This window comes from Calliphora vicina, chromosome 3, assembly GCF_958450345.1.
Source record: "Calliphora vicina chromosome 3, idCalVici1.1, whole genome shotgun sequence".
Taxonomy (NCBI): Eukaryota; Metazoa; Arthropoda; class Insecta; order Diptera; family Calliphoridae; genus Calliphora; species Calliphora vicina.
This window is the reverse complement of record NC_088782.1, coordinates 75,585,197-75,613,077: the sequence shown is the minus strand read 5'-3', so window position 1 is coordinate 75,613,077 and position 27,881 is coordinate 75,585,197. Positions and strand designations below refer to the sequence as shown.

The 27,881-nt window shown below is 28.7% G+C and overlaps 1 protein-coding gene across 4 annotated transcripts in view; it reads left to right on the top strand.

Moving 5' to 3' along the window:
• The first annotated feature begins 2,691 nt into the window (after nt 1-2,691).
• The window catches only part of LOC135956060 (peptidoglycan-recognition protein LC-like), a 45,855-nt gene continuing 20,665 nt past the window's right edge, over nt 2,692-27,881 (top strand). Inside the window, exons 1-2 of one of the 4 annotated variants that reach the window (XM_065506542.1) lie at nt 2,692-3,295; nt 24,103-25,636. In XM_065506542.1, the coding sequence (XP_065362614.1) occupies nt 24,226-25,636 (1,411 nt within the window). In that variant the 5' untranslated portion in view covers nt 2,692-3,295; nt 24,103-24,225. The remainder of the gene's footprint in view (nt 3,296-24,102; nt 25,637-27,881) is intronic. The other 3 variants (XM_065506539.1, XM_065506543.1, XM_065506540.1) reach the window with 3 other exon arrangements.

Here is a 27,881-nt window from a genome sequence, read left to right as displayed (position 1 = left end):
ATCTCCTACCTTATTTCTTAATTTTCCAAATGACCAACTTCTATGACCAACTCCCAACCCTAAATATAATTTTGCTACATTTGCCATTCAAATTCATTCAATTATAGGCCAAGTCTGGCGGAGATTGAGGCAAAACATGAATGATTCTCTTAATCGGGTCCTTCTGACAATCTCTGAATGGGGTCGTGCGAATAGGGTCGCTTTCAACGCTCGCAAGACTCAGTGTTGCATGTTGACACAAATACGAACGAAATACCATGTCGCTTCATCTGTATTTATGGGTGATGTAAATATTGTGGAATCAGACGCTCTTGATGTTCTGGGCATGAGAATACAATGTGATGTCCGCTGATCTAAGTAAATTTTTCAAGTGTAGAAATTACATCACTTCATCTAATCTCCACCACCTATATCCGACCGAGAATGGAATACAACTCGCATGTATAGGCCGGTGCTTCAAAGTCTATTTTGGAACTTCTCGATCGCATACAGGAGATGGCGAAGATGATTATTGGTGACAGTAGGGTATCCAACTCTACTCATTCGTTGGAGCACCGTCGCAATGTGGGCTGCGTTTCACTGTTCTATCGATACTACAATGGAATGTGTTCTGATAAAATTAGGGAACTTTTTTCATCAAGAACACATCCCTATGTGGTCGATTGGCCAATGGACCGCACAACACACTACAAGGAAAATTCTTTATTTAGCCGTACTGTACGAATGTGGAACAAACTTCCTGCTGAAGTGTTTCCTGTCATCTTCAATGTAGGAAAGTTCAAATCGATAACCTAGTTACAACACAATACTTTGCATGAGTAGGTGTCATCACCAGAGTATTGGTCCAAGAAGATAAAAAGGAGTCAAACGAACATCATGTTACTTCATCTGTTTCCATGGGCGGTGTATATATTAAAGAATCAGAAGCTCTTGCTGTTCTACGCAGGAGATATTAAATAGAGATTTCGATCGATATCGAATGTCGTAATTTGAAATTCTTTCGAATGGTTTTCATACACAATTTAGTCCACTCATTTTTCTTTCCACTGGCAGTTAGTTTTGTTTTAATATTAAAAATGTGGACATTTGTGTAATATATGTTGGGAATGATAACATCAATACTTGACAATACTTGTCGATCTAGTCACGATCATTTCAATCCGTTAATTAGTTGATGATCGGTTAAATAAATGAGCAAGTGTGAACTCGAAATATTATATTTTTGTGGCTGTCGTTGTTGTTTAGTTTTTATTTTCTCGTAAACACAATTGAATGAATATACTCGTGCATTAAAATCCGAATGAATGTGAATCAGAGATGGCCAAGTTGGTACAATTGTACATTTTTGATACAATTCGATTCCGAAAAGTACAATGGGACTGAATCATTTGGTATAATTTTAAATAAATAATTACAGTTTATTACTGATAAATTATTATACGTTTTTTATTCCCTACGATTTTAAAAATACCAATAAAGGTATTTATAGACGGCAATACTGAGTATTAATATTTCTCAAAAACTCAAGTATCATAATACAATTTCATCGTCTAAACAAAATTTGTATTAGATTTTTAAAAAATACAAATGATTTTTTTGATTTACGGTCGGTATTAAAAATTTGTTTAAAACAATTCAAAAACTTTTTATTTTCATATGTATCGGGTATGTATTTATAAAAACAAATAAGGCAAACAAAAATGTAAAGAAAATATAAAATAAAAATAAAGTTAGCAGAAAAATTTCAATGAACAAAGAAATGAAATATTTGTAATACTATCGTGTAAACAAGAAATATATTTTTCGAAACGATTTCTTGACATACCGAAAGATTTGAATAATATTTTAAATTTGAAAAGTGTTAATACTCAGTATTGCCGTCTATAAATACCTTAAATAAGCATTTTAAAGTTATATGTAAGTAAAGGAGATTACAAACATGTTACCTTAAATTCCAGATTTAAAAGGTCTGATTTTGTTTAAATTGAGTAAGAGCATTACACAGCGGAGCCCACATTTTGTTGCCCGAAATTTCAACTAAGTTGTGTACGAGTTGATGAATCCTCATTACTATATTAAACTTGTTTTTTTTTCCAGTCAGCTCGCGTTTTCCAAATATCGAGGTTTTTATATTTACATTACTTACCCTATTTTTTTGGAGTTTTTCTTTTAAATTTTGGGTAATAATGCTTAAAACATATTTTTCTTTTGAGTATAATAATTCTGGTGGATGTTTTGAAATATTTGTCTGAAATTTGACTATTTTAGCTTTATCCTCAATAAAATTTTGTATTCCGAAAATTCTAAATAAAAATTTAATACTGCACTTTCTAATGCCTTGAACAAGTTTCTAATTAAAATGAAAAATTAGTTCAAAATATAATGAAATATTTAGACAAAAAAAAAATTATTTTTATAAATTAATTTTTTAAATAATTAAATCTTATTCTTACACATTTGAATCTAACTACAACTAAAGAAATATTTCATTTGCAGTTTTTTTTAAAAAAAATACTTTTTTACAATCAGAGACGAAAAATTACATTTTGTTAAAGCTGTTTGGTAGAATTTTTTATATTACTTTTGCCATCCCTGATGTAAATACATATACAAAACGCACATTTCAAAGAGAAATTCAACATTGAGCAACAAATACAGTTCTTTTTTACTGAGAGTTTAGTTGATCTGAAACTTTTAAACGAATCGTTTTGATCGCAGATTGTTACGGAAAGTGACTTAATGGGCGATACTCGCGATTTTTGTGTGTGATCAATACTGGGGCTGGCTTTTCAGTATCTATATACAAATGCAAATCCATAGATTGAAAAAATTAATTAATAATAAAATAATCAATGCCAACGAATGAGTTTAACAGAACGCATTGTTATTAACACGAGTAATAATTAATTAATTAAACAAAAATAGTGCTAATTTGAATAATTCTAAAGAAAATTAGGCAGCAAAGTGAATCAGTAAATTAAATAGCCTAAAAACAACAAAAAAAAATAAAAAGAAAACAAAACAAACCAAAATAATTAACAAGTAGTAAATATAATACAAAATAATAAAAATATTAAGTCAAGCTTTTTGGCTCCTCATTATAATGAGTACGAGTTAAAGCTTTCCTCTCAAAAGCACTTGCATAAGTGTATGAGTGAGAATTTTGTTTAAACAAATTCGAAATTAATACAAAATTTAAATAAATAAATAATTAAATTTATTTGTTCGTGCAAAAATTATAAACGTACACAACCTCTGAGACAAGTACTAAATTCCAACTAAAAACAAACAAAATGTACGTACATAAATAAATCCATTCAACCATTTATAAGTATATAAGAATTCATTGTAAATAAATTGTTATATTATGTACAACATATCGGTGTAAATATAAAATTATTTATGGGTATTAAGATACTTAAATACTTATGTGAATGATTTAATATACATATAGGTATTTACTACTAAAATAAATTATAATTATCAATATTATACATGTCTATACCTATATAAAATACGCATTTTTATACTCACCATCAAAAAAAGGAAGAAGGGTATATTGATTTTGTCATTCCGGTTGTAACACTTCAAAATACCCACATTAGTATACGTAATCTGGGTCCGCATACGATTCTAAGACGATGTAGCTATGTTCGTCTGTAGAAAAAACGTAAGGAGCTAGCTGGCTGAAATTTTCCACAAATACTCTTTGTTGATAAGGTTGGAAATGTGAAATATCGGTCAATGATTTCATCTAGCCCACATACAAATATCCCCCCGGAATACATTTTGAGCAGTCATAAATATGTTGATTATGCGGCAATACTGATACAATTTTGCACAAATTAGTACTAAGTACTCTGAAATTATACAGTAAAGTATGGCGAAAATTGGGACCCTACAAGGTCCCCCTCAGAAAATGACTTGACCTATCATAATTGACTATTTACTTAGTGGTATACTCAACTTACACCACTTTTGCTACATTACTTTGTTATATTAAGCTCTGTGCAAATACGACTTTTTCAGCTCCATCTGCTTTAGAATACCAAAAGGTAGCTTACCCCACTTTTGTATTGATATTTGGAAATGAAGGGACTGTATGCAACACCAGAACAGCAACCAAAAAAATTTGTGGGCTACACCAGTTTGGTGCTGATGGCCTGGATTGTCTTATAATAAGTAATATCGCAATGAAATTGGACATAAACAAGTTTTATATGAACCTAAATCCGTCTACCAACTATTGTGAGGATCGGTCCATAATTGATCCTATCCTCATATAACCCCTATATCATAAAAATATTTTATTGTCACATATTTATGGTGGGTAAACTCTTACTTGTTATATTTACAAAATGTCCCTTGTTTTTGGCTATAAAACAATTTCTTTGTTCTTGCGATCAAATGTAATAATTGAAATAAAATTTCGGTAAATCATAGGACTCTTTATCTTCTGTTTGCCATAGTATTTGTTTTATGAAAATATTGTAACCGTTCATAACCAGATGTTCCGCCATATTTAAATAAAAACAATCTTGGGATGATTTTAAAATAAACAAAATTTAATATCGTACGTGACATGCTGTACGTGACAGATTTTTATCTTAAAGTAAAACAATATATATATATATTCTCGAAATATACGTATACAAAAACTAAAAAAATAAATAGAAAATGCCTTATTCATAATCAGTTTTTAAATTTATCAAAGGCTTATACAACTAATTGTGTATGAAAATTCAGTTTTATAAACCTTTTATAAATTTAACAAGTAAGAGAGCTGTATTCGGATGTGCCGAATCTTATATACTCTTCACCAAATTATACTTCAAAATAAAAATTTTAAATATTTTTAGGTAAACAAAATTTATTTTTTTTTCCAAAGTTGTTTTTTCATTTTTTGTAAAAACAAAATTGTTGTTTTAAACATATATTTTAAATTTTTTTTGGTTTTTCAATTATTATATTTAGCGAAAATAAAACTTTTGGTAAAAAAAAACTCGGGTTAAAAAATATTTTATTCCGATTTTGACCCATTGTAGGTCCAACTTACTATGGTCTTTCTGGTCCATTTCCTGTTTTTCCCTTATATCTCAGCCATTTGTGAACCCCCCCAAAGTTATTTAGGGGCTTCGGAAAGTTGTGGAAATTACAAACGGAATGACAAACTTATATATACCCTTCTCACGAAGGTGAAGGATATAAAAATTGATTATGAATAAGGACAATAAACAATTTGATAATAGCAAAAAAACAATCAGAGTCAAATTCATTTCGTACTGCATACCAATTTAGCCTAAAATATACCAATTAAATTAAAAAATTCATATAGTCAGTTTAGACTATTATTTTTGACCTTAAAATGTTGTAGTAAGCTTTAAATACTTTCACATAGTAACATTTTAGTGTTTTCTCCTATTCAAATCAAAAGTTTCAACTGTGAGTTTTGTGTTGATGAGTTAACTTAAATCTATGGTTGGATATTTATCGGTACATGGTTTATCCTAACCCCATTCAAATATCCTCCCGGAATAAGGTTCCAAAGCTCATGAATGTTGTCTTCTGACTAAATAAGACACTAATATATCGAGCCCTTAGCGCGAAATTATCGTAAGCGACAAAACACAAATTTTACAGGAGAAGGTTTTTTTCGATTATTTTGAAATTTGTACATAAAATTAAAAATATTATGATGCGATATAATATAATTTCGTTCAAGCTATTTGTCTATTTTTCAAAAATATTTATAACTTTTGGCAATTAAAAATTCATGGAATACTTTATTGAAAAATATGACAAAAAAAGTTTTTTATTGAATTTTTGCATAGATAAAAATTTTTCGAATTAATGAATAGTTTTTAATGAAATTTCACAGTTATGTAAAATTTTCTATTCAAAATGGAAAATTAAAAACGAATTTTTAAATTTATTATCAGCAATTCTGCAATTCCCAAAAAATCCCAAAAATGGAATTTTTAGTATTTTGGCTAATATCCATACCAGGGTCTAAGTTATCGGAACCCTTTACAAAATAATTAAAAGCATATTGGGTCATCTAAAATCGGTTACTATATTTTGATATCGAATATACGATTTGAGAATTTTTGCCATAAATTTTAATTTTACATAAAAAAATAGTTGTTTTTTGAAAGGACCTGGTCCCCTGGTAAGAAAAATTTTTAATTTTTTTTCAATTAAAATATTTTATGAAAACTTAGCTTTCAGAAAATATAAATTCCTTATACATCCTCTTAGAATTTTTTTGCGATAATTTAAAATGAAAAAAAGTTCTTTTTTCCCTTCCTTTAGCGAAAAATCAACTTTTTAAAATTTTTTAAATTAAAATGCATATAACTTTGGACTTGGGCATTATTTTTAAACACTTCTTTTTCTATTTGACACATACATATGTTGTTAGTCTAATGAAGGAAAACTGGAGAAAATCGGAAAATATTTGGATACGCTGTTTTCAAAAAACTGGAGTAGGCTGGGTAAAACTGTTGAAAATTTAATTTTCAAATGCGAATATATCCTAAGTTATAAGAGGTAATTGATAGCCACTAGGTTTTTGTAGCACTCGATGAAAAGATTCTATATCTGTATTTTTTTTTTGAAATCGGAACACAAACGAAGAAATACGATAGTTTTAAAAATGTAACATACCCGGTGGGCCCATGAGGTCCACATTCAGAACTTAAACTCAACAGCACTTCTTCTTTGCGCATTTAAACCAATCTAATCATTTAGAAGTTACAGATTTATTTCCCTCTTTTTTTTTATACCACGATAAAATTCGTTTACTGTAAAATATAAACATTGACTTACGATAAAATCTTACCCCCTATAATTTTGAAGTTATTAACAATTTTGATATTCTGAGAAAATTTTAATTTGAAAATGTCGCTTACGATAATTTGGCGCTAAGGGCTCGATATGCTCATAATGATATAAATCCAAATTCTTTTCTTTAGTTAATAGAAACTATACTAAATATTGTAAGGATCATTCCCAATTTGGCATTAACATTCATGTAGTATGTAAATAAGTTTAACACTTTGTCCGAAAACTTAGCCCCATTGTTTTACCATTTTTTTTTTCACCAAAAATGGTTTTAAATATTTATCTTAAAGTATGCTTGGTGCACTAATTGGGCAGTTCCGAATATCAGTGGTGCCACCAGACATTACATAATCGGCATAATACATAAGGCTTTTAGATTAAAAAAAAATTAGATGGCCCAGACATTAAGCATTAATTTAATCCATAATGTTGCCAAATACCGGCATATTAGTGTAAGGTGAAGGATATATACATACGATTCTAAATTACACTGTGACTTGTTTTTAATGAAAGTGCCATTTGTCTATGTTTGTGAAGATTATAATTAAATCTTGATTACGACTCTAACAATAAAAAAAGTGCAAAATTATGTTATAGAGTTGTCACAATAAAGTCTGCCTAAGGAGAAATAAATGAATATTTACGTATACATATTAAAAATACGAGGGTGGCAATTAAAGAAAGAAATTAAAAAATCTTTTCATTCCCGGGAATTTTTTAATACTGAATTGAACCAAAAACCAGTTATTTTTTCGAATAAATTGTCCTATAATTTTCCCAGCATTTTAAAAGAAGTATAAAATATGTAACTATATTCAAAAGTGATTGTGTCTGATCGGTATTGTCACAGTCGTAGTTTTCATCGGTATAAAATCAATAAATTCTATTATTTTATTAAAAATTTAGGAATTCCGTTTTCTGATAAAATTATCAGAAAACGAACGTAGTAAAGATCTATTATTGTTAACTATCTGTTGCTAGAACCTAAAAATCTATGGATATATATAATAGAATAATTCAATTAGCAACAAATTTGGCCATCGCAACGAATCTAAATATTGTAACTTTAAGAAGACAACTTATAAAGAACTCTCTCTTACTCTAACGAAAAAACTTATTTACGTTTTGGCAACAGAAAGAATTTTTTACTCTAGATTTACAAAATTATTACCTGTATCATAAATACAAGTATGGATTTATGTACGTAAGTAGATATCATGGACTTATTGAGCTACCCTCGTGCATACTAATCTTAAATTATACAATTCTGATTGACAATTTCATTTGTATTTATTCGCAAGGTCATTTAAATTATAAAACTTTGTATCAGAGAACATGACAGTACTCATGCGTACCCACATGTGTTTGAAATTCACAAATATTTTAATGAGGAAATGATAAATAACAATAAAAATACGCAAATAATAAACAAAAAACTATTTTGCAAATTGTCTAAAATACCAATGATTATTGCTTATGAATAAATTTCAACTGCATTGCCCGTAAACAATTCAAGACAAATTCATTCAAACAAGATCTCAGTACAATCTACTACAATTCGTAATTTTTTTTTTATTAAAATATCAATATAATGAATCAAAATATTTAAAAATTCAAACAAAAAATATTTATTTATATTAATGAAAATTACAGTAAAACATCTTTTGGAGTTTAACCCTATATATTCTTTGGGTAAAAATTATCCACAAACTGTAAATTTTTCAGTTTTTGTAAGCATTTGGCTACTAAATACTTACTTTTGCAATTGAATGCAAAATAATCAAAATGTGTATGTAATTGTCTTTGTAAATGACAAAAATTGGTTGAAAAATGTTAAAGTTATTAAAAAATTCCCCAGGCCATTAACGAGTCTCATGTCACTAGAAGAAGAAATGTAGGAACAAAATTAACATATTTAGAGAAAAATTAAAATAAAAGTTAATTTTTACTTAAAATATATCCGTATTTACTTGTGTAAGTATGAGTTTTTGTCTTCGTAGGATACCGTTTACCTATTCGCAGGTTAGTAATAGAGCAAAAGTGCATTATGTATTCTGGGGGACAGTACAGATGTCTTAGTTTCGTTCTTCACAGAAATATACGATCCAGAAAACTGGAACTTCCTAATCGCTGGAAAAATATATTACCAACAGAAAAATTTCCATAAAAAAAATTTCCTTATACTTGTTTCCTATAGAGTAAGTTCGGGTAATGTAATTTTTAAAATCTTAATTCGATTGGAACAGTTCTCAGCTGGTTCTACTAGAAGTGTTAGGTTTACATCCATGAAATAAAAAGTCTTCTAAGTTCAAGTTTTAGAGAAATTTGGGAAAAACAGAAAAAACCCATAAACAAGCCATTGTTTATGTTCTTTTAATATTTTATACTAAACCACATAACCGATACATAGTTTTTTAATTTGTAAATGAGTTGCGTTTTATTTAAATCATCTTCAATGGATTCGGTTAAAGTTGGCGGCTGTCCAAGCTTACCAGAAGCTCCTCAATACATTCTTCGCTTCGTAGGAGACATTGAATGACTGATGCGAAAAAAAATGTCCATTTGTTGTTTCTAATAGCTCAGATAGCGTTCTTCAAATCTTCCGTTGCCCATTTTCATACTTCACATTTCTTTGGCATATTATTAGCTTGAAATTCTTTATCTATACCACATTACCCGATCTTACTCTAATATTAACTTAATAAATACCAAAATACACACATATTGTAAATTTTGAAGTTATTTTTATGAATAAAATATAGAACAATCGAAATAATGGGCATTTTTCGTGCGAAAGAAAATTTTGCAATTATTCATTCCGTTTCTGATTGCAAGTAGAAGCAATGGTTGATTAAATCAACTTGATTTAATTAAAAAATCAAGACATTGCTTGTGGTTTTAGCTGAAGTAAAAAAATTCTGGGAAGATTTAGCACTAACATTAAATGGTTCCGGATCGAATTTAAAATATGTTGGCGGCTGGAGAAAGGTTACCCAGTTTTATTATCTACATTTTGTTTATGCGAGTATAACTTGATCTTGTATTGTAGGTATTGACAGATTACAAAACCGGTGTAAAATATAAACTCTTAAAGAATAAACAGCTCTTAGCTGAAACAGGAAATTTCACTAACTTGCACAGAAGATGTTAGCGTTCTGTTAAACTTAAATACGATTATTCATGGAAAAGCTAATATAAACAATTTCGTTTTAATATTTCACATATATTTCACCAAAAACACCAAAAAACACTTTATTTTACTTTTTAAATAATAAACTTGTCTTTAAATGTTTTTTTTTCACCATCAGCTGAAACAAAATTAACTCGTAATTAATTAAAACAGGGATGTTAAATATACTTCGCTGAAAATTTATATCGGAGGAATTTGCATATCGATCGATATTTCTTACCGCTAAATTTTCCTTTCCGTTCGGAATCAATAATACCACCCAATGTTCACATAAAAAATTAAATTCAAAAAAATATTTACCAAATTTAAAATCCCCATTCTTTCCTAAGTAAATAGTTTGAGGTTACATCACTTTTGCGCTGATAGCCTCATATATGGTCAAGAGTGCTTACCCAAAATTTACAACCAAGTTGTAATCATCAGACACGTTAAGGCCAGCAGCAATCCTTTCTTAACAACGGGGAAATATTTAAAAAGTCCTAAAAGCTTATGAAAACTACAGAGCATGTTAATTTTAATTTGCAATCTAATAATAATAATAATATTAAATTTGATTAATAAAGCCAAATAGGCAATTTATTGAAAATTTTTAAGCAATCATTTTTTCTGTGTATCAAAAAATGTTTCACAATTGTTTTCGAAAATTTCATATTAATTATTTTTTTATTCTAACCATAGAGAATAGACATAGAGCGGAAACTCTCCAGTCAAAGACCTAACTCAGTTGTCAGAAACCTAAGTGGTGAGAATGTATTAGTAGAAAAAACTATGTGAAAACAAAAACAACACTCGTATGTGTAACTTTTTTAAGTAATTTTTTTGTTTGAGTTTTTTTGTTTAAATAATGAGTGCAATTGTGCCGATAGCACTCATTATTTAAACATGGTGTTGCCATTGGAGGCAAGTACATACACCACAACCACTTATAAATAAGTCATTACTTTAATATTACTTAAACTATTTACAAGTAATGACTTCAATAACTCACTGAGTGAGTAAGAATTCACAGTAAGTGACTAGTAGATAAACAGTTATACATATATCAGATAATAAATAAGCCATTATTCGAGTACTTCTAAGTAATGCGGATGGTATTTAGTAGTCATTGAGAAGTATTTCAGCATTTGCAGGCCATTGCCAAATTTTTGTGGGATTGCTTAAGTTGTCTTCGAGTTTCTTCTCTGTGTACATAGAGAGGTTTGTGCTATCTTCTTTGTAAATTGTCCGAGATATACACACAATCTTATTTATTTTGTTATTAAAAATATTTATATTTATATTGTTTGATTGCGATATTTGATATTATAAAAATGCCAAATATCCTTGCATTTGTTTGCGCAAAATACAAAGAAATATTTGTTTAAAACTTAATCAGATTTTGTTTCTTAAAAAGTTTGCCAGCTACTTTCGACATTATCATATGAAGTGCCAACTCTAATAATAAATACTCTTCATTTCATGACTACATTTGAATTGTGAAAATGTCTTATCGTGCTGTTTTTGTTTAATTATTAATAATATTTTATGAGTAAATATAAAGCGATGCAATAGAGAAAGAAACCGTTAAATACTCGTATAAAACTTTATACTTTTCTAACTTAATTACCTATATTCCGGGAAAACGTAAGAGTTTACTTTCATTTCTGGGAATTTGACTATACATATGTATATGTAATCAAACCTAAAATATACATTATCAAATATTTACTTCAATCTTTTATATTAAGAAAGTTGTTGCTTTTTAAAAAACTCAATTTTATTAAACTATTCTACCAGCAAAAAAATAAATTGGTCACATAATCAATAACTTTTTAACATAATTGACAAAATAAAATGTCATTTTGGGAACAACATTTATATTAAAAGTCCCGGAATTTACAACAATGATCTACCTCCGGTAATGATCTAAAATAATTTTCAAATGAAATCCCGTAAATAATTTTAACACGAAAAAACCCTCCTGTAAGTAAGTATTTACAAAAGGTCTGTTCATTTACTTTCCCAGTAAATACTTGCAACGAGAGAATAAAATCAAAATAAAATCTTAAATTCTCAAAAATAGTAAAAAGTAAATGAAAATTTTTCCAGTAACAATTGTTTTATACACACAATTTTCTTATTTTATTCCTTTTAAAATGTATAAATTCTCACATATTCTTCAATTTTATTGAAAATTATTTTTTTACATTTTTTCACCACAAAAATTAAATTGTAAATAAATAAACAATAATACAAAACATTTGAAATATAAGCTGCTAACTATTACGAGTTCAAAATAGAACTTGTAATAGTTTGCAACGAGAGAGCACTCTCTAAAATTTATACGCTCTTGATTTTTTCTCTACTTGAAAGTTTTTTGAGTTAATGAACGCTTTTTCAGTAACAATTGTTACTAACTAGTAACAACTTTTAGTTATTGAACATAGCTAAAATTTCTAAAATTGTTAATGACATTTCATTATCTCGATGAGTTAAATGAATTTCTGTTATTATTTGTATACCCTGCTCTATACCTACATTAGTGTGGCCCTTAAAATAGTTTTGGATGTTAAAATAAAAATTGGATTGGTTCTGATTGGTAGCTAGCATTAAAATCGAACTAAATTCGAAGCGGAAAAATTATATGACGTTGAAATGCATTCATTTTAACTAACAACTTTAAATAACTATGTGTTATAATTTATTTGTTTTTAGAATACATTATAATATTTTTGGACTTACAAGAAAAATTCAGACAAGGCATTGAAAGCGTCTTTTAAAAACGATTAATCTAGAGTTTCGGTTTTAAAAAATTTTAAACCATTCGGTTTCGGTCGGTTTTGTGATAATTTATTAAATATCAAGTGTTATAGAAACAAAATCCGTTGATAATATAGGAAAAGCTTACGAATTAAAAATTCAAACTTGACTTCAAGAGGATAAAGGAAAATTTGGTACATTTTCTTTTAATGGTACTTTTTTAATATATTAAATTAATTAGCTTATATACATTAAAGTTGGTACATTAAAATTGGTACTTTATCTTCTAATTGTACGTTTTATTACATTAAATTATTTTACTTACGTACATAATAGTTTGCAATAGTACTATTTCTTTATTGTAATAGTACTTTTGGAATATTTTATAATAATAAACCTAAAAATTAGACACACATGATTCTGAATGAGTTAGAATTCGCAAAATGTTACTTTAGTGGTACATTTCTTTTGCATTTTCTATAATAATTGACCCAGAAATATGAAATTAGGCATTCATGATGCTGAGTGGGAATACAAAATGTAGGTCTTTATGATATTTTTTATACTAATAATACGTTTTGAATGAGCTAGAATCCACATTACAATGAACCAATATACTTGAATCTACAGACATGTTATCCTGAATTATTATTAATTCACAAAGGGAGACTTGATAGTACTATTTCTATCTTCTAATTGGGGTTGCGAAGCGTACCGGGTCAGCCAGTACTCCATACTTTTATTGCATATTTGAAAATAGTTAACTAAGTTTGTTAAAAAGACTTTGCTTTCTTTTTTTAAATTAAATAAATAAACAGTCATTTGAATTTTATTTGTCAGGAAATACTTGGATGAATCTTTGGATAAAAAAGTTTGTTTCTCATTTCTACTCTCAACTCCTCCTTAATGGCTGGACCGATTTCGATAAAATTTTGTGTGTGTTTGAGTTGGTCCCTGGATGGTTTAGATTCACAATTGACCTATATAGGTACAATGGGCGTGGTACCTCCCATACAATGTAAACATTTATTAATTGCAACCGAGCGAAACCGGGACGCCCAGCTAGGGTATATATAAAATACAAACAATGTTTCTACCTATGTCCGTTATAGACTCTGAAACATTAAGTCCATTCGTAAAGCCGATTTTCGAATTTCCAAATTTTGAAAATTTGTATGTTTTGAAATTTTGTATGTGTAGATCCACTAAGAAGGGATTTTAGGATATTCGAATTTTAAGGGGGTAAAAATGGATAAAACCGGGTAAAATCAGGCATCTCCGGGACTAATAAAGCTAGCTAAAAGTCGAACTTAATCTAAATGTATGTACAAAATAAGTGGTCAGGTGTGTGGTACTTTTTTGATTTTTGTACTTTTAAGGTGATAAAACGGGCAAAACACAAGTTATAGTACTTTTTTGTATCTCATATCCAAGAAATTTAATTTAAATGGAATTGTAGTCCTTAAAGAAAAAGTCAAATGGATTTTGGAACTTTTTTGAAATTTGAACACGCTGGGTATCCGCTAGTTTAATATAAATTTTTATGAAAATAGTGTTTGTAAATGTTATTTTGAAAAAAACTATGTGAATTTTATGAAATGTCCAGCAGATAAAGTAGAATATTGGAATGATGTAAGTGGTGTAAATCTAAAGAAACCATCTAATATTTTATTTGACTTCGTTTCTGTAAATTAACAGCTCTCCCTAAGAATTCTACCTGGTTGATTATACCGTGCATTTTAGTTGGAAAAGTTGAAAACTTATTTTTCCTCAATACAAACGGGCCCATCCTAATGTACATACATACATATGAACATATGTATGTCTGTATACGCTCTTAATTGTTTTTTTTTGCAAAACAAAGAAGTTGCGAAAACTTTTACGGGTATTACAGACTGCTGCATTTAATCTGAGTTTAATTTAAAAATAGACTGCGAACAAAGAACATTAATGCAAGAAATAACATCTTGTGTAGAGGGAATACATTGTGAAACCAATGAAATTGAACGGAAAATTTTGAAAATTTTTCAAAATTATACATATGTATGTATATTATTTTAAAATTTTAAAGTCTTGGAAAATTATTTAAATATAAAGAAATGAAATTATATTTAAACAAGGACCCCAATTCAGGATGTATTCAGTATTTTCCAATAAAACATGTACCGAAAAGGGTTTATACTTTTTTTGAAGTAGGTACATACTAACAAACTAATTTTACATTGTCTGTTTTTATTTCAATTGTACTTGAAATTCAAGAATTATTAAACAGGAAATATGCACATATTTTGTATGAATATTGTTCTAACTTATTGTTTAAACTTGATTAACATAGAGCTGAATATTGTATTTGATACTTATCAGACGACTTCCGAGTGAATCATTTAATATAAGTATAATTTTGTTATAATTTTATTAAATAGCCATCAAAACTTTATCTTTACAACTTAAATAAATGCTTAATTTTTTCAGAGAAATTTTTAAGTGAAAATAAATTTATACGAGTTTAAATACTAGGGTATTCAATTAATCGGGTTTCTGGTTTAATCGGTTAATCGAGCAAATAATTAATCGAGGTTTAGATTTAATCGGTTAATAATCGGTTAATTTAAAATTATTCGATAAACCGAATAATTTATATTTTCATTTCAAATTGAAAATACAACAACGAATTTTGTATACAAAAACATAAAAAATGGCAAATAAGGTATCTAGATCATTTTTGTAAACATATCGCGTATTTGCTGCAACAACATCATTACTCAAAATCCGTGTTTATTGAACTGAGTAATACAAAATATGCGCTGTTCTATAATCTTTCATAAAGTTTTATCAGTTTTCAAAAAAATAAATTATTTTTTGTGTGATGGTGTTTTGTTGTTGTAAACATTGTAAAAATTCATGTTTTCTCGTATAATTGATAAGTAAAAATTTGGGTTTAATACAGGTTAGAAAGATATTAAAATCTCCTATTTAAATTTCTGAAATCGCATGACTTGTTGAAAATTTATTTATGAAATAGTAAAATGTCATAAAATATTCAAAGATGTTTTTCTCGAAACGACTTTTTTTGAATTATGACGTTGTTGCAGCAAATGAGCGTTGTGTGAGTTTTTTATAGTTTTAGTGAGATCTTCTGAAATAATCTTTTATAAAAAGAATATAATTTAAACGATTTTTTTCTTTAGATTTAATAAAACTTTTCTTGAAAAAAATTCTCTCGCTGATTGTATATTTTGGAGAAATCAAGAATATTCCTTTTTGGATTGTTTTAGATATTGATTAATTTAATAGTTTCGTTCAGTTATGATAAAAGACTCATTTCAAAAAAAAGTTTCGTCTATACATGTAAATACAAACAAAGTTTCAAATACATGTAAATTCAATATGTCAGTTGTTATACATACTCACTAAACATGTTTATTGGATGTTCAAAAAATATCTAATTTGAAATTTGTATTTGAATTGAAATGGAAAAATAAATACAAAAAAAAAGTTTAAAGTGCAAAAAAAAGGAATTTCGGTTAATCGACACAAATTAATCGGTTTATTTCTTATTTGAAAATCGGCAATTTCAAATTATTCGAACAGTTAACCGTCCAAAATTAATCGGTTAACCGATTAACGGTTAATCGATTGAATTAAATACACAAACAAATAAAATAATTAAGAGCAACATTTGCTCAGATTAAGTTGGATAGCTAACTAAATTGGCCGACGTTTTCGGAAGATATGAAAGAATGAAAACATTTTTCAAGTAGTGTTAGTTTAAACCACAGTAGTGGTTTCTGTTCAGGAGTCGATTAAGCAAGGTAGTCACTACACTATCACGAAAAGGGTTTCAAATGTGGTTTTCGAGATGAAAGAGTAATCGGAATATGTTGAAATTTTTACTGTAGATAGATATTGATGTTGTTAGTTGATTTCTTGCAAAAAGTGAAATTTTAAAAATTTTGAGTTAATACAGTATTGTTGAACGAGTGCGATATACAATTTCATTGTTTTTGTTCTCAGTTTTTATCACACAGAGAAAACAATTTTGGCCGTGATAAACGAATTTGTTGCTAATCGAATGAGTCTTAATTACCGAAAAAAATTGTTTATTTTTATCGTAATTCTTCTTTGTCAACTAACTGTCTTTTGCTATTACAGATAAAGTCTATGCATATAATGGAATTATTCAACTGTCAACATATTTATATTTATTTATTACCACAATAAATGTAAATATTGTAAAATTAAGAAGTAAACTTATAAAAAATGCCCGCGGATTTGTAAAAAATTATTCCCCTGATATACATAGATGAATCATCTACCAAATTCTTCTTGATGTCCACTAGCGTTTCAATAACTGTAATAAATACAATTTTCTGAAGACATATTTACCAAATTTTATACAACTAATAGTAGCTGAGACACAAATCAAAGCATTAAAGGTCAAGCATTGAGATGCAACGAACCTTTTCATCCATATTTGGGAAACCTTCCGATGAAGAATTTAGCCACTTTATTTAAAAATATTGATCATATCTCCTGACTATTAAACTTCAAATTCATATACATATGTCAAGTGAACCAACTTTTGAAATCGATGTCTTCCGATCAGGATGTTGGATATTCAAAATTTGGGGTCAAAATTTGATATTTTGGCCAAAATCAGAAATATCGTTCCACAAATGGCTGAGATATGAGGACAACCTCGATTTTTTACCTATATCTGGATTACTAAGTCATTAATATAGACAATATGGATATCTAGTGATAGATATTTCAAAGACCTTTACAACGACGTATATAAGACCATAGTAAGATGACCTACAATGGGTCAAAATCGGAAAATGTATTTTTTAACCAGAATTTTTTTTCACCAAAAAAAAATTAAATTTAAAAAAAAAAAATTTTAAATAACAATTCGAAAATTATTTTTTTTCCAAAAATGAAAAAAAAACTGCACACAGAAAACAGATTGGTTGGAAATCGGTTGTCATTATTAAAATTTAATAAAAGGAACTATATAATATTTGTAATTACTAAATGTTTTTTAATTCAATGGATTTTCTACTCGTATAACTGTAAAAGCATAATTGTAATGGAAAATAGGTTCTCACAATAGTAAATATAATCGGTATAATCAATATGGGACTTCACAAAAGTAATTCTGACTTGGTCGGATTACACAACTGAATTAAATTTAGTAAATTAGTTTTCATAACCATTAATATAAGGATTACAATCAATAATTCTGTAATATCAAAATATTTGTATAATATTATACGTTCTTTGTTATAATAACCAATAATTGATTGTGAAAATGTATCTAATTCGGTTATTGTAAAAGATATATAATAATCAGGGAAACCAAAATATGCAAATGCATGTTTTTTCTGGTGAGTCTAATGAGCACATGGATAAGATATTTACACGTTTCAGAACTATTTAAGAATTTTGGCATCGATTTGTTAGTGCATATTTTTGCATATTTTACCCTTAAATATATATTTTTGCATATATTTGTTTTAAGAGCATATTTATGTCATATTTTGCGTTTTTAGAGCATATTTTACTGTTTAATAGCATATTTTGAGTTTATCAAAAACAAATTTTGTCTTACTTATTTTTCGCTGTTGTGTTACAGGTTTTTACTTCCTTTGTTTAAAATTCAAAATTGAAAAATAGATGGCTTTTTATTTTAAAATTTTATCCAAAAAATTAAAAAACTGAAAAAAAATGTTCAACTAAAAAAAAAAATTTTTTTTTCCAAAAAATTAAAAAACTGAAAAAAAATGTTTGTTCACCTAAAAATATTTAAATTTTTTATTTTGAAGTATAATTAGGTGAAGGGTATATAAGATTCGGCACAGCCGAATATAGCTCTCTTACTTGTTTTAATATAAAATAAGCACTATTTTAATAATAGCTCCATCTAAATATCAAATTTTAGTACTAATTCAAACTTAACCGTTCTAAGTGTTAAAGAAATATTGTCTTTTAAATTTGCTCCTGTAACATCAGTTGATGTCGAAAGAACATTTTCTATGTATAAAAATGTTTTCAGATCCAATAGACAACGATTTTTATTTGAAAATTTAAGTAAATTTTTTTTGGTTAAAAATTATGTAAAAGTTTGTTTTTTTAAGAGCATATTTTTTAAATTTTAAGAGCATATTTTAAAGTTTTTACTGCATATTTAAAGCGCCTAAAACGCTTTTTTTAGAGCATATTTCCGGTTTCCCTGATAATAATGAATCTGTGTTCTCAACCTATTAGTAATTGTGGCAATAGTTGTTGAATATGTTTTGACATTTAGAAACAAAAAATATAAAAATTAAATTAAAATATTAACAAAAATCCAAAAATTTTTTGTACAATTAATAATATTAAAAACATAAACGAAGATTCTAATAAATTAAGTAATCCCATTGGAGAGAAATTAAGATCATTCACACATACGTATGTATGTAAATCTTCTCAAGATTATTAAAGAAGGTAAGTTTAATGAATATAAAATATTGTATGAGACATGATACGGCCAACATTATTGAATTATTATTTTGCAGAATGGCTAAGTAATAAGAAAGAGGCAGGAAACCAGGCAGTTATTGACTCAATTTCCAAACCATTTTCGTCAAGCATCAACGAACGAGTCAAGGACGTACTATTAAGGACAATATTTCTTAGGAATTTCAACACCATATAAAGAATGGACAAAAATCCAAGCTTCAGAGATGACTGAAAATCAGACAAATTTCCAAAATGTAATTTTCCATGCAAATTGTAATGTTTTTTCTGTTACCGTTCATTTTTATTATATTTTTTTAAATTACTTATAAAATAAAGATTAAAAAAACATAAAATAATGTTAAAATAAACATAAATGTTAAAATATAACATTTTGGAAAAACCAAAAAAATATATATTAATTACAACCACTGCCATATTCAGTTATGCCTGCCGAATTATTTTCCTCAAAAGTCAGTTGTGTCTACCGAAAATATTCAGTAGTTGCAACTGATTACTGAGATAGTACATACAACTGACTAAATTCGATTGGCGACAAATTCGGTTACCACAACGAATCTGTTTCCTCTGTGTGGACAAAAAAATATATTTTGTTTACCTAAAAATATTTAAAATTTGTATTTTGAAGTATAATTTGGAGAACTGCAGCAAACCCTTCATATACATACAATGAATTTTCAAGTAATTAAATTACCTCAATACTTGTGCATCGCAAATACCACATTTATTTTAAGGGCAGTATTGTGTTTATATGGTTTTGTGGAAATATTCTCAAGAAAGTTATCAGCGTCATTGCAGTTTACTGCGTGTATTTATCGTATAATTTAAATAAAATAAACTCTTTGTATAAATCAAGCTTATGATAAAAAAAAAGTAGTTATGTATGTATGTACAATATATAGTAGTGTATGTATGTGTATAATTATATTTTTAGTATTCTCAGAAATAATATAAATCTTTATACAGTGAAGGAAATAATTTTAGGCATAAATTATATTTGAATTTACAAATTATTGGGCCACAAGTCCGACAACGAAAAGTCAATGCTAGAGCTATTCTCAATAACAAGCGATTTCAATAAAAATTAAAATAATTGTGATTTTTAGCTGAATAAAAAGAATCAACAGTTTAGTTAGTTATTTTTTAATTTTTAAACCGCAATTAATCTATAACACCAACTAAGTGTTGTATTAACCACAGTTCCTTTCACATTAAATTCTATATAGACATATTTCTTAAACATATAAATAAATAAATAAATAAAATTAAAACCAGACAATGACGTCTTTGCACCAACGAAAACAATTTAAAATAAACATTGAAGTAAAATATGTATGTTTTGGATGAGCCACACGTCACTTAACGTGAAAATCTTTTCATGTTTTCAATTTAGGTCTCAAAACTTGTTCTCTCCATATGGTGATTAAAGTACATATAACAATATACACGTACTTTGGTAAAGTATTTAAGAAACATTAAATATAAATTTTTTAATAAAAAACAATATTGTGATATTTGGCAATGTTTATTGTGTACAAGTATGTATGTATGTATATCGAATATGTTCTTTATTCTAATAATCGACACAGAGCCTCAAATTCAAAATTCGTAAAAAAAATAAATTGTTTACTTTAACTCATTACACGTGTTTAAAACATCTAAAAAAAGGCAACAATTTTAAATTCTACACAATTTTACGATAATACATCTTCAAAAAAGATGGAATTTTGAACCGATTGATCAATTGTTCAACGTCAATAAGTAAGACTTAAATTAAATGACGCTGCAAACTGTCACTGCTGTATTATAATGGAGTTGGATACCGATTCAAAACATCAAAAAGTAAATGTAACGCCAACTTGGTTTATTTCGATAACGGTATTTTATTGATAACATTAATTTCATACAAAATAAAATAGTTAAAAAAATTTACAAAAATTAAAAATAATTTGAATAAGTTGGTAATTTATTAATTATGCTTTAAATTCTGTAGATTTCAATAAACTCAATTATTTAATTAAAAAACTTATAATTTTATAGTTTCAAATTATTTTTATTTACATTTATGATTATTTCGGTAACGGTATTTTAGCGGCAACGGTAGTTGACCTAAAATACTCTAATTTTACGGGGTAACGACACAGTGATTAAGAAACTTTTTTTACTAATTCGGTATCTCGGGAACTGAGGTGTTTTCGAGTTGATTTACAGTTGTTCAGCTTCCTAGTAATATGTGGCACCGCAATGTTGGTCACATCGGCTCTCACATTTTTTAAGAAAATCGCCAAATATCCGTTTGTGATCCAAATGAGCTGAAATTTAAATTATAAATAGTCCTTGAGAAGATCTACATATGTAGATTATCTCTTTCAATTCAAGAGATATTTAGGTTTCATTTATTTCTTTAAATTTTGCTCGATCTTTTTTTGGTATTTTAGATATTGCGGGCCTACGAATGGTCGAATTTTTTTTATAAAAAATATGCTATCTCTCTTATAAAAAGTTACACGCATGCAAAATTGCACCGCTTAAGTACGCAAAATTATACAATTTGTATATGAATCTTTACAAATTGTATATAGTTCCGAAGACAATTTGTTTCTACAAAAGCAAAAATATAGGGACTATTTTGGTAAAAAAAACTTAAAAAATACGGCCGTACTGAATTAACAACACTGCTCTTGTTGTGAATTTGGTAGATGCTCGTGTTGTGTAGATGTAAATAACCGAAGTTACTCGGCGTAACATTATTCCATAATTTTAGCTGTTTTCGAAAACTGACTGAATAAAGAAAATTGTAGTTCAAGGCTTTGAATTAATTAATTCAATTTAAGCTATTTTCAATCCATAAAATCATTCTTAACAGAAATTATTTAGCTTCATTCAAAGGCTTTTTTTATTAGAGTAAAATTCATTCATTATTGAATTAATTCATAATGAAATTCATTCAACCAATCAAACAATTTTTTTTTGTAAAATAATGCATGAAGTTCTATTTTTTTAATCATTGAATCGAATAAACTGAGACCTATTCATTATTTATTAAGACCATAGAAGTGATTTATAAACTTAACTTAGATATTGTCTATTCAGCTACTTTATCATTAACTATCCTACATTTGTCATTTGTCAACTTCAATTAGACCATTGATTTCACACACAGTGACTATTATTTCCTTACAGTCATCCATTGCACATTCATCTCCTAATATTTCAGTAATTTAAGGAACTTGTAATCTTGTTAAAACATTTTTGATTTCTAAGTTTGGCCAATATATGTATTTTAAATTGTTTAAATAAATCCATTTATGGAATAGTCGAAGAGGCTGGTAAAATTATATCACATATGGATGCGGTTTATCGTTGGCTAAAATAAACCGCATCCAAAGGTATCCTAAACCGCAGCAGCTATTTTAAAATATGTAGTCCCAGATGTTATATCAGAAATATTTAATATTTGTTCTATGTAAATAAATTAAGCGAAGTACTAATGTGTATCGTAGGTTAACCTAGATGTCGTAAAGACACCCGCTATATCATTAATGACCACAGCCTTGCCTTAAATATACAGATATCTCCAGATATTCGATAATACCTTAAAGGGGGGTCACACAATATGTTTCCATATGTATTGGGACATGAAATCGATACATATGGAATTCCATGTGTAGTTAAAAATTCACGTTATACATACGATTCATAATTTCCACGTTATCTATTAGTTTATACAATTGGTGTTTTTAACTACAGTGAGCCTCAAAAGTGAGTATACACCAAAAAATATTTGATTTTTTTATGATAATGAAAATCCTAAAATTTATATCGATTAAAATTTTAATGTTCCGGTTTGTTGGAGATTGAGTAGAATAATATATTCGGTTGTGAAAAAAAAGATTTAAGTCGGACTATAATGAGTTTCATGATCCTAAAAAAATCAAAATATTCGCGGGTGTTTACTCACTTTTGAGGCTGTGTATATATCAGCCCAATTATGAGTTTTTTCCCATTGAATTTGAATAGGAAAAATGAGAAAAGGGGAAAAACTCCCGGGGAATTTTTATTCATAATTGGGCTGTATATCTAATTAATAAATACATATTTAAATAACAATAAATATGTTGAATTTTATAAAACTTGTTGTAAACAAGCCTTCCTCCAACAACTCTCCAATGGATTGCTTTATAAAGTGTAGTACAAAATAAAGGTTTAAAGTGACTTAAGAATACTTAAGCAACAATTAAAATAAACTGTATGAGAATTATATCAACACAATTTGTATAAAACCAGTTTGTACGAATTACTCACAAAACGTTTAAAGTTACTTAGAGACACTTAAGTGACAATTGCCTTCACACTAGATTACTTGTTATGTATAAAGTAACCAATTGTCTTCCCTCTGCACTACAAAGAGCACATACGTGTCAAATGACCCACTTGTTGTCAGCCAAGTGATAAGACATTTGTGACAATTACTATCTTTATGGGATACAATGACTACTTGCTTAACTGCAGGGATGCTTTTCATGTGGAAAAATGTTCCAATACATGTCACAATACACATGCAATACACACCGTGTGACCCCTCTATTAGCCATATGGATATTCAGTAAACACTGCCATAAACTATATATCGAAGTATACATAGTTTAACTCCATATAATTTTATAAATTCATATTTTCTAATTAGTAGACAACGGCTGTATTAAGAAACAATTGCAATCATGTTAAATATAATATACTATATATAATATAATTCTTTATCTAAAAAGATAAATAAATAACGTTTTTCGTTCATATTTTATTTTTTTCAGAAAACAGTTCCAAGAACCAATAAAAAAGATATGTATAATGATAACTTGAAGTTGGAACGTTGAAAATTATTTTCATTCATGTAGAGTTTTAAACAGACGCTTTGAAATTTATGTGAAATTTGCATGGAGAAAATGCATTACAATAAACAATGTAATGATTTGATTCAAAGTGAAATAAGTGCCCAAACTATTACAAGTAGCACACCTTCGATAACAGCAAAGGAAACTGGCTCGGAAATAAATGGCAACAGTGAAAGAATCTTATCAGTTGAAGTGAATAATACCAAGAATGGGAATAAAACGAAAGAACATGAAGCATCTGATGATATTGGAACACACACGGGCACATCAACAAGCTGTACATCTTCAACAGACTCTGGAGTAAATATAAGTGATAACGATGAGATACCTCACTCACCCTCACCCACATCCTCGCACTTGCATTCATTCCCCTCAACGATTTCATCGTCGAGTGAAACAACAACTGTGAACCCATTTAATAAACAATTTCACAAAAACAATAAACAAATACTAAATAATAATAACAAAATCAGAGATAACAATATAAACAATAAGAAAGCCAACAACAACTATAATAATAATCACATTTTCAATGGCCATAATGATAATTATGATGATGATGATGATGACAAATACAACCACAACAACTCTACAACTTCTGATAATAAATTAAAAAGTGAAGAACATCGAAAACGTCTACAAGAGCAACAATTTTTAAAAGCGGAAAACAGTAGTAACGGCGACATTAACACTCGATATCAACAAAATCAAAATGTCATCGAAAGTGAGAACGTGATAAATGTTAGTCATCAGCGGAATTTGCAAAACCCGACAACGAGAGTTACGCCAACAACAACAAATTATACACCATCGTTACAACACAATGAGTTCATTAACCCACCACAGCGGTCACCATCAACGTCATCATCATTGTCTATGTCATCAATTATGTCTACGAACAGTGACGATAAAATCCAAAACCCGCCCTCCAAAATGCACCACTGTAGTGGGTCGCCTGTTGTTTCCATACGCAGCATTAATTCCACTATCATAACGTCAGACTCCGATTCGGATTCAGATCTCAGTGGCGATACTGAGGGGGTGCATGCAAATTATGTGATAAAAAAACTTGGTACCCAGGTGACTTACCCACCTAAACATCCCGATATTCCCAACATCAACAGTGGCCATACGGTCTTAAATCAACAAGTGGTACCGGATTGCAATGACGTGACAGCATCTCCTTTAGCGGCATTAGCAGCTATTGGCGATAGAATTGGAGCGGCTCAGGCTTTGGGTCCAGTGCCATCATTATCAGCCGTTCCTCAACGTCCTCAAATCGGTAGCATAGCGCTTAGTAATTCAAGTGATGTGACCTTTGGCGACAAGCACTTCTACGAAGGTCCTGTAACAATACAACAATTTCTCATCGATGGTCGTGACAAATGGAAAGAGACAAATGGAAAGGAAAATCCAACATTTGTGAACGATACTGGAGAACCATCCAATAATGGTAAGTAACCACTATTGTCTTAACTTCGGTAAGGTACATACACCTTTCATGAGTAACGGTATTTTAGTGGTATAGAAAAAAAAATAGAGGGTAATAAATATGTAACTTCTAAACGGTAAGTCCGATTTGAATAAAATTTCACATGCTCAAAGAGGAAGTGTGATAGGTAATTGTTATGAATGTAAATAACAGTGATAGGTAAATTCTCTGCGAGTTGTTAAGTTTTCCCTAATTAATCTGTCACGTAAAAAACATAAGAACCCCCTGGGAAAAAGGTAGGAATTAAATTAGCAACGTTCCCCACCACCACTACACCAAATACACAGACAGTTGGCAGCACCATTATCCTAGACCAGCTACAGCAGACCAATCATCTACTTAGTTGGAACAACAACCGATTAACGAAGCTGGAACTGGTCCCCTCGATATCAACTATTTTAAAATTTTTTGTCATTTAGAATATTTGATGAAAAGTTAGCTTTCCATAAAGTATAAATTCCTAATACATCCACTTAGAATTATTTGCGATAACTTAAAAAGAAGAAAAGTACTTTTTTCCAAAAAAAAATTTGCGAAAAATCGCCATTTTAAAATTCGAATGTATATAACTTTAGACTTCGTCATTATTTTTAATAATTTTTCTATTTGACACATACATGTGTTGTTACTCCAATAAAGAAAAATTATAGGTGTTGAGCTGAGAAGCTGGGTGAAGGGGGAAAGGGCTGGATGAATTGGAAGTCGTTCAAACTCTCTGAGCCGAAACAAAATCGTTTAGATTTTGTACTCAGAATAATTGGACAAATAAATATGAAAAAAGGAAAGAAAGAAATAAAACAAAATAATTAGGATTTTTTCTAATTATTTATTCAATTATTTGGAATATGGATTCTTACCAATATGGAACAATAGGATTAGCGAAGTGAACAGTTCAAAGTTTGATTTGTATCTCTCTCAAAAAGAAGTATTTATGACTATTGACGTTTAATTTAGAACTTATGACAATTGGAAGTATACTGCAACACATAGCATTCTGCATTTATATATGTTAAGGAAAAATAGGAATTGCAGGGAACTGAGGAAAATCGCTAAGTGTTGTTTTTGGCGTAAACATTCCGCCCGCCTTGCAGTATACAGGTAGGAAGAAAATGGAATATATAGTCGTAAATACTTGTTTTTGCTATGAGGAAAACTTACTTAGAAATTAATATTAGTAATTCAAGAAATTTGGAAATTAGGATTACATTTCAAATGATAAAATAAATAGTACAATATTATAGAATTCAGTATTCTAAATTAAATATAAAATCAAGGATAAATTCAAGTTAGTTTGTTTTCATTTTGCTTATTGATACTACTAAAGTGCGTTGGAATGGAAAAACTAAATCAGAGTGCTTTGTGTCGTGATTTTCGGTAAATATTACGAGTTTCGTTAAATAGAAAATGAAAACGCAATATTAAATGGATAGGAGAAAGGAATCGGAAAAAATAGAAATTCAAATCAGAAATATTTAGTTTTGGAGAATATGCAAAATGGATTTTTACATAAGGAATAGTAAAATATTTTGACGGAGTAGTTTTCGTCTTGGATGACATTAAGTGACTGGACATCTTAATACCATTACCTATTCGGATGTATAACGCGACTGCATATGCTTTTTCTGAAGCATAGCAAAACCCTTGGAGTTGGATTTCAGCGTTTGGAAAAATATATAGCAAGTTTGGACTTCGGATTTCATCTGGAATGTAGTTACTGGATTGAAAATTATGCCATTTCTGTAAGGATTTCGATGATAAATACTCGTCCCAAATCATCTGTTTCTGGCTTTCTGGTAGAAACACGATCTTTGATAAAACCTCCTTCCATAAAATACATCGCGGCTTTGCGGTCCTGTTGTCATCACATCTTAGGAAGTTTTTATCTAGCGGATGTTTAGGTTGAATGCCCGAAAGAATTTGTTTGGTATATTTCGACCATTTTCTAATCGAAAGTCCAGCAGGAATGTAATCGTTTTTGGATTCTTTCGCTTCTTGGATAGAGAGAGCATCGCCATACATATAACTACGGAGAATATGACTTACTTTTGGATAAGTAGCCCCTTGGAGTGAAGTCCGAATAGCTAGGTAAGGCGAGGAATTAAAGCCGATCGTCACTGCTGATTCGTAATTTTGGACAATTACGTATGAACTATTATGGAATTGGATTATTTGGATATTAGTATGCTTCGGATAGACTAGGATTTGT